This window comes from Naegleria gruberi, assembly GCF_000004985.1.
Source record: "Naegleria gruberi genomic scaffold NAEGRscaffold_46, whole genome shotgun sequence".
NCBI lineage: Eukaryota > Heterolobosea > Eutetramitea > Acrasida > Naegleriidae > Naegleria > Naegleria gruberi.
In genome coordinates, this window is record NW_003163281.1 from 332352 (window position 1) to 346082 (window position 13731).

At 35.1% G+C, this 13731-nt stretch overlaps 3 protein-coding genes across 3 annotated transcripts; 2 read left to right on the forward strand and 1 right to left on the reverse strand.

Annotated features, from left to right (window-relative positions):
- Positions 1-302: 302 nt before the first annotated feature.
- Positions 303-3538, forward strand: NAEGRDRAFT_80942 (penicillin amidase domain-containing protein; the record flags this gene model as incomplete). Its single annotated transcript, XM_002673445.1, has 1 exon — positions 303-3538. One exon carries the CDS (start codon positions 303-305, stop codon positions 3519-3521), a length of 3219 nt encoding a protein of 1072 aa, XP_002673491.1. The 3' UTR covers positions 3522-3538.
- A 1229-nt stretch (positions 3539-4767) lies between these two features.
- Positions 4768-5313, reverse strand: NAEGRDRAFT_71474 (uncharacterized protein; the record flags this gene model as incomplete). The annotated part of the gene is made up of 1 exon (XM_002673539.1): positions 4768-5313. One exon carries the CDS (start codon positions 5311-5313, stop codon positions 4768-4770), a length of 546 nt encoding a protein of 181 aa, XP_002673585.1.
- Positions 5314-5777: 464 nt separating this feature from the next.
- On the forward strand, positions 5778-13682 carry NAEGRDRAFT_71475 (uncharacterized protein; the record flags this gene model as incomplete). Its single annotated transcript, XM_002673446.1, has 1 exon — positions 5778-13682. One exon carries the CDS (start codon positions 5778-5780, stop codon positions 13680-13682), a length of 7905 nt encoding a protein of 2634 aa, XP_002673492.1.
- Positions 13683-13731: the final 49 nt, after the last annotated feature.

Below are 13731 nucleotides of genomic sequence, written 5' to 3' on the forward strand. Positions count from 1 at the left end.
TGATGTATTTTACCATTCCTATCTAAGACCACAAGATGATTTAAAAAACAAATTTAAATGTGTGTAAATTGGTAGAGCAATTTTTTAATAAGACTCGATTGAAAATGCTTTTTTAATAAGACCATCCTAATAGGAAAATCAACCAATTTCAATTCATCTCTCGACCTTACCCGCCAGTAATTCTTTTGCCAAACTATTTAATATAGATATTATTTTAATAATAATATCTGCTGCTGGAATCATAATCAGTTATGATGATGGCAAATGTCACGCCCAATACAAAACAATCAAGAAAAAATAAAATGGCCAACAATCGATCATCACCCTCTTCCGTTGTCATTTGGTGGGTGGTAGCAATAGCCATCTCTTCCGTTCTCTTCTTTGTTCCACTCATTTACTTGATTGCCACAATTCCCCATCTCATTGCAATTTGTAATTCACTCTTTGCCTTTGTAGTACTCTCACTTGTTGGTTTCTTCTTGATTTTGGCAGTGTGGGTTGGAATAATGATCAGAGATATGAATAAGAATGTTGTCAACAAGACTACAAAGAGGAGTGTATTGGAGGAGGAGGTGGATGAAGGTCGCTTGAATGATTATCAGAGAACCTTTGGAAATCAGGCTAGATTGTTGAATGGTGGTGGCGATGATGAAATGTCGGGAGAGGAATATGATGATGATGATGAAGAATCATTGATTCAACAACAACAGGGAAATAACGAATTAGTAATGGAGGAATCGAATAGAGCTGCCAATTTGATTGAAGAAACTCGTAGAAATCAACAATACAAACAAACTACAGAGTATATTGTACAGTTTTTGAGAGTTGGCTCCTTTTTGATTTTCATTGTACTTTTAATTGGATTGTTACTGTTTTCTATTTGGATTGGAACAACAAAGAGTAGAGCAGAAGGTCTTCTTCGTGGATCCATGTCAATTAATGAGATTGTGACAAGAGCCAATGCTGGAGATGTTTCCTATAAGGAAGCTCAACCATACATTCAGAAATTTTTGGAACAATTAGGTCAGTCTACTGTCAAGGTTGAAAGAGATTCAAATGATGTAATTCACATCACTGCCCCAAATGAGTATACACTCTATTTCACTCAAGGTTTTGTTCATGCTCAAGAGAGATTGTGGCAAATTGATACTTTGAAGAGTACAATCAAGGGAGAATTATCCAGCTTGTTTGGATATGGACTCATCTTCTCTGACCAGTACTATCTTACCATGGGATTATATGAAGCTGCTCAGAGAGATTGGGCTAATTTGGGTGATGATTTAAAACAAAGATTGGAAGCCTATGCTTACGGATTGAATACCTATGCCAAATTATTGCCAGGTCTTCCTGTTGAATTTCAACTTTTGAGTTACAAGCCAGGTGTTTTCACTGGTGTTGATATTTTGGCTCATCACAAATATATTAGTTTAACTCTTGCTGGTAATATTCACTCTGAAATTGCTAGATATGGTCTCGAATTGGTTGGTTTATCATATGATAGAATCAAGACTATTCTTCCAAATTCTTATCCAAATGGATTCCCAATTATTTCATCACCAAATGCTAATATTACTTATCAACCAAGTTCAACCACATCATCCACAACTAGTAGAAGTAGTAGCAGTTCAACTAGAAAGAAATCACTCTCTGCATCCATTTCTGTTTTGGCTGGACAAATTATCTCAGGTCTGGAAGATTTGGTAGATATCTTTTCATCTTCATCCACTATAAGACAGAGATTTGCCCTCTCCATGTTCGATCCACAAAATCACTTCTCCTCTCCAGAACAAAAGAATGCCTTCCTTCAAGCTAGTAATAATTGGGTCATTGGTGGTGCCTACACATCAACTGGAAAACCATTACATGCCAATGATATTCACCTTCATTTCCAAGGTCCAAATATTTTCCTCTTGATGCACCTCAAGATTGAAAGCTCAACAAAACCAATGCAAGTTATTGGAGCTTCAATTGCTGGATTACCATGTGTTATTGTTGGCAGAAATGGAAATGGAATTTCATGGTCAATTACCAATGCTGGAGCAGATACAATGGATACTTATTTAATTGATGAAAATGCAGATGGTCTCACCTATAACTATGGTGGCGCCAAAAACAGTTATACTATCAAGACAGTTACACTTTCAGTTAAGGGAGGCTCCAAGGCCATGTTTAATGTTACAACTGCAGGAAGTTTTGGACCTCTGGTTGATAAATTGTACAATATTCCAAATCTCCCAAAGCAAAAGCGTCTAGCCCTCAGATATTTGGATGTTTTATTGAAAACTGATAAGAGCACTCAAACATTCTTTGATTTGCCTTATACAACCAACTATGATCAATTTATTGAAGCTTTTAAAAATCTCAATGCTCCAGTTTTGAATATTCTCTATGCCGACAATAATAATAATATTGGATATATTATGGCTGGTAAACTTCCAAAAAGAGGTTCGACCACTACTGACAATTTAGGATTGAGACCTGTCAAGACCTATGATAGCACTGAAAAGTCTTACACATGGGAAACTGATGATAGTGGAAATTACAAGACCAATGCTTTTGATGATTTACCAGATATTGCTCCAGAGGTAGCTACTTCACGCTTTATATTCTCTGCCAACAACAAGGCTGAAGCTAATCCTGTCACTACCATTACTAATGACTATAGCTTGTTGTATGGAAGAAGTATGAGAATTCAATCCTTGGTTTCCTCCCTCATTGCCAGAAAGAATATCACACTCTCTGATATGGCAAAAGTTCAAAGTGATAGTGTCAGTGTGCTCTACTTGATGAATAGAAATATTTTTGCTCGTATGAAACCTTTCACAGATACTTATAAGGAAGGTGTCAGAAATGATTTGGCCAACAATTGGGATGGTGATATGAAGCCAGATTCCAAGTATGCAACCATTTTCGAGTACTGGATGACCTATCTCACTAATTTGGCTGCCAATGAAACCAAACAAGATAATGACTTACCATTCTCCAAAAAGAAGAGTTTCCCTCTTTCATTGAGATATGCCCTCTCTGCTATTCAAACAGAACTCTCCACTGGAGTTACCGATCAAAATTGTAAGTCATTCTCCAGTGACAAGACATGTCTCGGATACGCCAAGGATCAATTGGAAGCTGTTCTTGTTGCTTTAAGATCTAAATTCTCATTCGTTCCACTTTACAGTTCCTACAGAATTCACCAAACTAAATTTACTCATCCAATCTTTGGCGCCTATGGTTTAACAGGATGTTTGGGAACAAGAATATCGAGAAAGAGTGGTGGTACTGACACTATCAATGAAGGTGGTCCATCTGATGCCAACTTGTCAAACAATTTCGGTCCAACCTATCGTCAAATTATTGATCATGCCAATCCAGAAAGCTCAGTATTTATAATGCCAATGGGTCAATCAGGAAATATCTTTTCTGACACGTACGATAATTACTTACAAGCATGGGAAGATGGTAAATACATTCCAATGAAAACTAAGGATTATATTGTTAGGGATGTTTTGATAATTGCCAAATAAATTGTTGAATTTATTACAAAATATATTGAACATTTTAAATGAACTTTCATTAGCTCTCACATTAAACAAACTTAAATCGCTTTAACCAAATGAATAGTTTATCGGCGCTAAGGAAGAATTTACATCACTCAACTACAATTTTTTTCAATTTTGCGAGAGATTTAATTTCATCTCCAATCAAAACAAAGATTAGAGACAATTCCATCACGCTCAATCAAAACTAAAACGTACCAACTGGGCCATTTATGAAATGTTGGATTCTTTCAAAGATCCAGTGGAGAGTGCCAGTACATGCAGTTTGTAATTAATTTTCTCTAAAAAAACTATTCGAAACCCTCTCTGTTTCTTCTCTCGAATAGTCTAATTGAATAAATTGCAATACTGTCAACAAAAAATAACCTGATATCATCAACATTATCAATTAAGGATTTTCAATAAACTCATAACTCAAAAAAATGGAAACTCAACAAATGACTCCCGAGGTTTACCTCTCACTCTCAAGAAGACGATGCTCCACCATACATGCACTTCCACAAGATCCACAGCTAGGAGAAAGTATGTTCAATTCCTTCTCATTTCCACCTAGAAAACCAGGTCATGATGTGGTGGATGATGTTTTGGACGAAATGGAAGAGATGAATCTCCATGAAGAAGAATCGACGGATGAATAATATCAATTGTTACATATGATGATTCCTGTAGTATATATCAAAGTCTATCTATCCTCGAGAATTTTGTAAAATAACATTGTAAGAAAAAAGAAAAATCGCAAAGACCAGATTGTAATAAAAAAGCGCAATTAGATCTAGAAGTCAACAGTTGTCTCCAATTATTCCCTCTCATTAACAAAACCAATATTCCTTCATGGCAACTCCCAATGCTCCTGTCTTGTGAACTCTAATCACAATATGAGCGAATTTCCAGTGCTGTTGAAATAAGGTGGCACAATTTCCTTACTGTCCAACAACACACACCCACACCATATGTTTGGTTGAAGAGTATTGAAAGTTGTTTATGTTCAAGTCTTCAATTGTCTGATGTGATTACAGTAAATATTATAATCGGGTAATAGTGGAAGATCCAAATCATGATTTGTTTTCAAACGATCAATATCATCAATAATTGATATCAAACAATACTACCAACAAATATATTATTATTATTTAATTGATATTATTTAATTATTTACAAAATTTCCACACAAATTTCAAAAATTCTAAATTTCCATCTCACTGATTTAAAAAATTCAAATATGATGTGTTTCATTAATTTCAAAAAACTTTAAAACTCTCTTATAAATTTCACCACCACTTCCTTCCAATCTATTTTCCAAAACTAATTGCATTGTAACTTGATCAAGGAAATGCTGGAGTTCTGTTTTTCTCTTTTCTATTGTTTCTGGATTTGTGTTTCCAAAGAAGATTTTACCTGGAAAATCATATTTAACATCAGTTGCACCGATTGTTTGCATTTGTGAACTGTCAGATGTCTCGGAATGTTGATGGGTTATTGATGACAGTTGTTTGTATAAATCTCTTAATTCTGAATATCGTTTGGCTACAGAAAGTGTAAAAACGATGGCTTGGGATTTTGTTCTTGTTAGTTTACTGGGTGATTGTGAATCGACAGGTAAAATTGATTTGACAGTAAATGTCACATCATAAATGACAGTGGCATGTTTGTCTTTTGTTGTTACTACGTTATATCCGTCAATTGTTAGTGAAAAGGAAAGTTGATTGGTCTTGTAGGGTGGTAATTTGTTTGATGGTATTTCGTCTTGAGATTCGTACATTTTTTTTAAGTTTCTAATAAAAATTAAAATTGATGATTTTTAAATTTCTAGTTGGAACTTGATGATGAAATGTTGCAGAACTTTGGAGAGATATTTTTTTAATTTTCCAATTCATCATACTTTTATGGAAAGTTTAGTTTATCAGTTTAGTTTTGACATTCAATAAATTATTATATTAAATATATATTATAATATTGTTATTCAATATTATTGAAGGGAATGTGGATTACCATTCATGTTCTATTGAGATAATTTCCATTAGAAAGTTCAATAACAGGATTCGAATAAAAAAATATTCATGAAGAAAGAATAGCTTTTTCGATAAACTACAATCCTTCATTTCTAAAATTATTTGAAGAGAGAAAAACTTCATCCAATATCAATTACCTTTTGTAATACAGTGAAGAGATATTCGAAACTACGTAAGTTCAATTAAAAAAAAAGTTGTAGTATCGAACATTAGAATGAAAGTAAAGATCTCATTTCTCTTGCTCAATATTTTATTCCTTCTCTTCCTGTCAATATTTCTTGACACTTCATTGAGTGCTGACACCTTAACTTTTGTTTCGAAAGGAAATGCGCCTCAAACAGGTTCTTCTTTATATTTCCATAAAGCTAGTAACAAGTTGTATGCGTTTGGAGGTACCACTGATAGTAACAATGTTGTAAATACTATTAAATCTGTCAGTGTCACGTCAACTGTGTTACAGAGCTTGTCAAATCTTAATTCTAACTTCTCAACGACTAGTTTGTCCATTAGTACTTCTTTATCATCTGTAGGATCAGTATCAACAGCGTTTTCTTATGGAGCTTTTCATATTTTGACAATTGACAATCAAGAATATGCATATATATTTGGAGGATCAAATAATCGTATTCAAAGAGCAAATACTTCCTCATTAACATCATTTACAACACTTTATAGTACATTACCTGAAGCCTATTTTGGAGGAGCTACCTTTAGAACAGAAAGTTTCGTCTATTTGATTAGTGGAAGTGGAACGAAGGCAATGTATAGAGCTAGTGTCAGTAATCCAACAAATTGGACAAATATTGGTAATTTTCCAGTTACTATTGTGATGCCAGGAGTTTTTACTTACAAAAGAAAAGTTTATTTGGTTGGAGGTTCTTCTTCCTATTTAGGAGGAACTAATTATAATACTATTTACTTTGCAACTTTTGATGCTCTTGACAAGATGACAAGCAGTTCGAGTGGAGTTTGGTCCCTATCCACTTCCAAGTTACCAGTAGCAGCAGGTAGCTCAACATTCTTCATGACTGATACATATGCTTACATGACATCTGGCACTCTTGGTACAAAACTTTACCGAGCTCCTCTTTCTTCATTAACAACCTGGACAGATAGTACACTGACCACCCCTTACTCAGCCTCTCTCGTCACTTCCTTCACAAGTGGTAATACTCTTCTCTACTATGCTGGTTTGAAATATTCGACAATTTTATTTTGGACTTCAATTTCATCACTTGATAATTTTTACACTTCACAAGTTGAAGAGTTTAAGGGATGTTTTAGTGTGCCAGTTTCGGATTTGACTGTTTGTAATGGAAGAGGAGGCTGCGTTGCAAGGGATGTATGTCAATGTAGTGATGGGTTTTATGGAGATGCTTGTCAGTTTGAAAGAGTTTGTTATGGAGTGACAGCTGGCAGTTCGAATGTTTGTTCTGGAAATGGAGTTTGTATGGCTGATAATACGTGTGTTTGCAATAGTGAAAGTACTGGTTCTACATGCTCTGATTTTACTTGTTTTGGTATTTCTCCAACTGATTCGAATATTTGCTCTGGAAATGGAAATTGTCTTTCACATGACAAGTGCCAATGTAAAACTGGATATTCTGGACAAAATTGTGATTCTTTCACTTGTTATGGACTCCCACCAAGTGATCCAAAGGTTTGCTCTTCCTTAGGTCCATGCATTGGTTACAACAATTGTTCATGTCCAAATTCTCTGGCCGAAGATTGTTCTGCATTTGGATGTAATGGAATAAGCGCCAATAATCCGAGTGTTTGCTCTGGAAATGGGATTTGCACTTCTTTGGATGTTTGTGTTTGTAATGAGACAGTTAGTGGTCAATTTTGTAATGTGTTTTCATGTTTTAATGTTTCGAATGATGATTCGAATGTTTGTTCGGGAAAGGGAAGTTGTTTGAAATCAGATATGTGCTCTTGTCAGAATGGATACAGTGGTAGCCAGTGTGAATTATTTTCATGTGGTGGAATTAGTCGTTTGGACAGTTTAGTTTGTTCTGGAAATGGAAGTTGCATTTCTCCTGATTTGTGTAAATGTAATGAGGGATGGAGTGGTGATAATTGTGAATTTCCATCATGTTTTGGATATTTATCAACTGATGGATTAGCTTGTAGTGGTTATGGAACTTGTGTTTCGAATAATAGCTGTCTCTGTGCGCAAGGATTTCGTGGTCAATCATGTGAAATTTACACTTGTAATGGCAAATCAAATCAAGAAATTCAATGCTCTGGAAATGGTCAATGTTCTCCTCAAACTCTCACTTGTAATTGTAGAGAGAATTACTTTGGACAAGATTGCGAATATTTCACTTGTTTTGGTGTGCTAAATAATCAAACAAATGTTTGCTCTGGACATGGCATTTGTTTGGGTATTAATAATTGCTCTTGTGAGAGTGGTTATTTTGGATTTTCATGTGAATTGCATTCATGTGATGGTATTCCACAATTGTCTGACATTTACAAGAATATGACAAATAGTCCTTTCTCAAATTGGGAAAACCAAATTCCTTGTAATGGTAGAGGAGCATGTACTGCACTCGATACTTGCCAATGTGATTCTGGTTATTTGGGAAAATATTGTTCAGATTTCAAATGTTTTGACAAGCTCGTTAATGACACAAATGTTTGTTCAGGGAATGGAACATGTACATCTCCAAATAAGTGTCAATGCAAAGAAGGATTCTATGGAAATGAATGTGAAAGTTTTGATTGTTTTGGAATTGAAAAATCATTCAAAACTGTTTGTTCTTCAGCTGGCATTTGTATTTCTCCTGAAAATTGTTTTTGTAAGGCAGGATTTTATGGAGCTGATTGTTCCAAGTATGAATGTTATGGTCTATTATTTAATAATTCGAATGTTTGTTCAGGAAATGGCAAGTGTTTGGAGCCAGAAAGTTGTCAATGCAAGGAAGGATTCTTGGGTAATAATTGTGAACTTTATTATTGTTATGGAAAGGTCAATAACGAAACGAGTGTTTGTGGAGGAAATGGAAAATGTTCTTCATTGAATACATGTGAATGTAGGGATGGATATATTGGGGATGAGTGCTCTGTTTACAAGTGTTTCGAAACATTTAGTAACGATTCCACAGTATGCTCCTCTTTTGGTAAATGTTCTGGAATTGATACATGTATTTGCAATGCAGAACATTTTGGAGAAAAGTGTGAATTAACTTGGTGTCATGGAAAGGCTTCAAATGATAGCTCAGTATGTAACGGTAAAGGAATTTGTAACAGCTTTGACACATGCATTTGTGATCAAGATTATTTTGGTGAAACTTGTCAAGATTTCAAATGTGGAACCCTGTTAAAGAATGATTCTATGGTTTGTTCTGGAAGTGGATCATGTTCAAGCCCAAATAATTGCACATGTTTGGATGGTTATTTTGGAACTCATTGTGAATTATTTGAATGTCAAGGAAAGCTCCTCAATGATTCTAATGTTTGCTCTGGAAATGGAACATGTCAATCTCCAAATAAGTGTCAATGCAAAGAAGGATTCCATGGGAATGAATGTGAAAGTTTTGATTGTTTTGGAATTGAAAAATCATTCAAAACTGTTTGTTCTTCAGCTGGCTCGTGTATTTCTCCTGAACATTGCGTTTGTAGGGCAGGATTTTATGGAGCTGATTGTTCCAAGTATGAATGTTATGGTCTATTATTCAATAATTCGAATGTTTGTTCAGGAAATGGCAAGTGCTTGGAGCCAGAAAGTTGTCAATGCAAAGAAGGATACTACGGAAATGTATGTGACAGTTTTGATTGTTTTGGAATTGAAAAATCATCAGAAACTGTTTGCAACTCAGTTGGATCTTGCATTTCTCCTAACTTGTGCAAATGCAAGGATGATTTCTATGGAGCTACCTGTGAAAAGTTTAAATGCTTTGGTGTTAATATGACCGATGAAAAAGCATGTAATCAGAAAGGTACATGTATTGGAAAAGACTTGTGCACTTGTGAGAATGGATATTTCGGTAGTAACTGTTCCCAATTTGGTTGTTTTGGAATTGTTAGTAGCAATGCTAGTGTTTGTTCGAATGGAAATGGCAAATGCATTGGTAGAGATGAGTGTGAATGTTTAACAACCAAAAATGGTTATTACACTGGAAATGAATGTCAATACTTTGTGTCTAACATTACACAAGTTGCATTTGTAATAGATATTGATGAAAATAGAAAGGAAATATTATCAGAACCTGGTGAAGATAGATTTGTGAACTTAAAAGTAACAATGAGCTCGTTGTCAAATGTTACCTTCTTGGTATGGTGTAATAATTGTACAAATTTTACAAATACTGGAATGGATAATGCTCTTGTTTTTTATACACCCCAAATGGTTATTGATGTTTCTAATTTAGCTGTAGGAGGTACATTTGAATTTTCAGTCATTAGTCAGAACATGGCAGAGAAAACCGAATTCTCCAATATTAGAAAGTTTATCTTGGCAATAGTGGTTCGCCCTATTGAACCTTATAAACCTACTGACGTACGAATTGAAAGTTTAGAGGTATCCAACTTTCCAAAGGCAATTATCTACTCATCCTCTCTCAAGTTTGATTTCATTCTTTCCAAATTGACTTTGAACAATTTAGAAGGCAGCAAATTGTTAATGAGTGATTGTATTTCACTCACTGACGAATCTTGTCAATTAAGATATAATTATAATGTATCTGTTTTTGATACATTTAAAAAAGAAGAAATTATCTATGGTTTGAAGGTTAAAGGACATGTATTCTGCCCCGTAGCCAATTATACTAATACTCTAAAGCTTTCACCTGCTATTAATGTTCAGTTCGCTCTTCCAACAAGTAACTTTTCCGCTTCTTCCCTCAAAATAGTTTTTAGTTTTGAAATTGGAAGTGAAAATTATTCAATCCAAACATATTCCCAATCAGAATTAGTTTCTGTGAGTGCTGAAGGTATAAAACCTCCAAATAATTATCAAGTACAAGTTTCTCCTCAAACATCAGTAGCCATAGTAGAGAATGTCACAATAGCTTCACCTGTTTGGAATTGTGACAATGAAAATTTCAATCCTATTCGCTACGCATTTGGTTTTTACAATCCTACTGTCGATAGTAAGAAAGCATGGATAAAGTTGACAGAATATTCCACAAATCCAACAGCTAGTTTCCCACTTCCTTATCTATCCAAGCAATTAAGCACTTCCATGCAAGTAGAAGTTGTAATATTTGTGATGGACTCTCAAGGGAATAGTCAATATCTGAAAATAGGGCAAGCAAAAGTTTCTCCATTTCAAGGAATTTTGCCTTCCTCCATGAGTGATCTAGAGAGAAGTGTTCTAGCCTACGATCAATTTACTCTATCCCATATGGCTGACAGTTCTGTGGTTGTGGATATCGTTAAGAGTATTTCTGTAAATCCTGCAGATCCTGGATCTTCATTGAAAGTTCTGGACTCGCTGACTTCTGACAGTAGCTTGTTGAGTAATCCAGATATTGCAAGTCAAGTGGCTGATACAGTTACCTCCTTCTTGTCAAGTGCCCTTGAACTTTATCAAAACGAGCTTAAAACAAATGGTTTTGTCTCGTCTAAAATGTCAGAAGAAGCCAAATCATCAGCTGTTTCAGTAATTTCCAATTTGTTTACATCTGTTGACACAAATTCAACAACATCTGCAAGTAATGATATTGCCAAAAAGACAGAACAAATGATTCTCTCCTTCTCCAAGTTAGTTCTAGCCTCAGAAGTTCCAAAAGTGTTAGAAACAAGTGACTCTGGATCTCTCGCATTACCAGTGTTACAGTACAATACTCCATCCATGAATGTTACATTCTCCTCATTCATGCTTAGTGGTGGTGCTTCAAAGAGGTCTTCTAACAATCAAGGTACTTATCAATTAACAAGTGGAGAATCAAATATTCAAATAGACTTGAATGAAATAGTTGGAAAATACGGAGGCTATTCGAAACCACTTGGATTGTCCCTTGTCACTTTTGAAAAGAATACCAAGGTTGATAACTTTTCCCTTTCCAATCCAATGTCCTCTATAATCAACGAGTTGAAATATTACCAAAACTCTGAAATTGTGAAGTTGAATGATTTAGATAGTCCAATATCTTTGCAATTTGGAATTAACTCTGCTTCTCTTTTACTCCTTTCTAAAGGGGCAAGCATTACCTCTCAGGAAAGTTTCAATCAAACTCAAAATGTAACAATAATACAGGAACCCTATGTTAGTTGCATGTATTGGGATGAAATTGAGAATGGATGGAGAGATTACGGGTGTACACTTCTTTCCTTTGATAATGTAACTGGAAAGGCAGAATGTGCCTGTACTCACACCACTAAATTCTCAACCTTTGTGCAATACAAGAAGAGAAATGTTACCTCCACTTTAACACCTGCTCAAGTTGTTGCTGCTCTCAGTGAAACAACATTTGAAATTATCCTGAATAGCTTTGAAATAGTTGCAGGAGTAGTCTTTGGTTTTTTCTCATTCATTTTGTTGGTGCTCTTGATAGTGTACAGAAAGCGCCAGCCAATTCAGAGCAGAATGTTGACACCGTATATTGGTATGGTAGCATTACTTGTTGAGAATGTTTTAATTTCCATACTACAGAAAGGTCTCCTTCTCCAAGATACGAGTAATCCATCGAATAGCAGTGATAGTTTAATCTTGGGAGCCAATTTGACAGGAAATATTTGCATGATTATTGTAAATACCTTGAATATTACTGCCATCTTTGCCTATTTAGTTCAAGTTATTCGATTCCAATTCATGAAGTCACTCTATGAAAAGATTAAGAGAACAAGAACAGAACCATCAAGGAAAATAATCCAATTTTTGAAATTCATTACTTCCAAACTTGTATTCTCAGTTTCGGTGTTCATTTGTGCGTGTGTCAACTTGTTGTTATGGACAGTGTGGGTAGCTATATTGAGATCTAACACTATTGATTCATCCACTTATACTAAAGGAAGTGCAATTTGTTATGCCATACTATTAATTGGATGTAGCATCTTGATTTCCATTACAATTATTGTTGATATTTTCACAACTGTTACACGAGATGACGATCAACAAATTACTGAAAGAGCCAGATCCAAAATCTTCTCACCAGAGGAAATGAAAAACATCAAAGAAGGCATTGAAGAAGTGCAAAGTACCTCAGCAGCCTCTCCAATAAGTATTACTGATACACCATCCTATTCATCCTTTGAATTGAGAAAATTATTTAGAAAATTCCTCCACCGAGATGAACCACTGTACTTTAGAATGGAAATGCTCTTCTTCTTGACATGCTTTGTTTTCTGTATCATTCAATTAGTAACTGGCTTGATTATTGATCAAATCAAATCATCTGAATCAACAGTAACTCCAACAATACGTGCCCTCTCAGTCATTCAATTCATATTTGAAGTACTCTACTCTGCAACCTACTTGCTTGTATTTGGTGGTTTCTCTCTACTTGTTCTCATTAAACAAAAGAAGGCAACAAAAAAGCCAATCAATGAAGCTGATTCACTATTTGACGATTCAGAAGTGATGGAATTATTCCAAGATGTACAAGGATTTGAAATCTTTGAAGAGTTTGCTCAAAAGGAATTCTCTGTTGAAAACCTCTATCTCTATGCTGAATTGTTATCCAACAAACAAGTGATTGCTGGTAATGCTCTCCGAAAACTACCAAACTTTTTGGAAGTACTCTCTGATAAGTTTATCCAAAATGGATCCACCTATGAAGTGAATATTCCCTCCTCTACAAAGACTGAATTCAACCAATTGAGAAAATCCCTAAAGGAGGTGTTAATCATGATGAATACTCAAAGTGGAGGGCAACAACAAGCCCATGTTGTGGATATTATTCTTGAGGATGGAGATGAGCAAGATGACAATAATCGTGTTGAAGATAATGTAATTGGCAAGAATCTAGATGAGGAAAATTCTCTGAAGGCAAAAGTGTTAAGCTTCTTTGATGCTCTCTCACGACAAGTTGCCATTAATTTGAGCGATACATTCAGTCGTTTTGCCAATACCAAGAGTTACAAATCCTACAGGAAGAACCGAGATTTCATTCAAAATATGGTCAAAAAGGCCAATGTTGAAGCCTTCCATACAAGTCCCAATGTTGTCTAGGTTATTGAAGATGATAGGATAGTTTGAACTTTATCGTGTAACGATGATA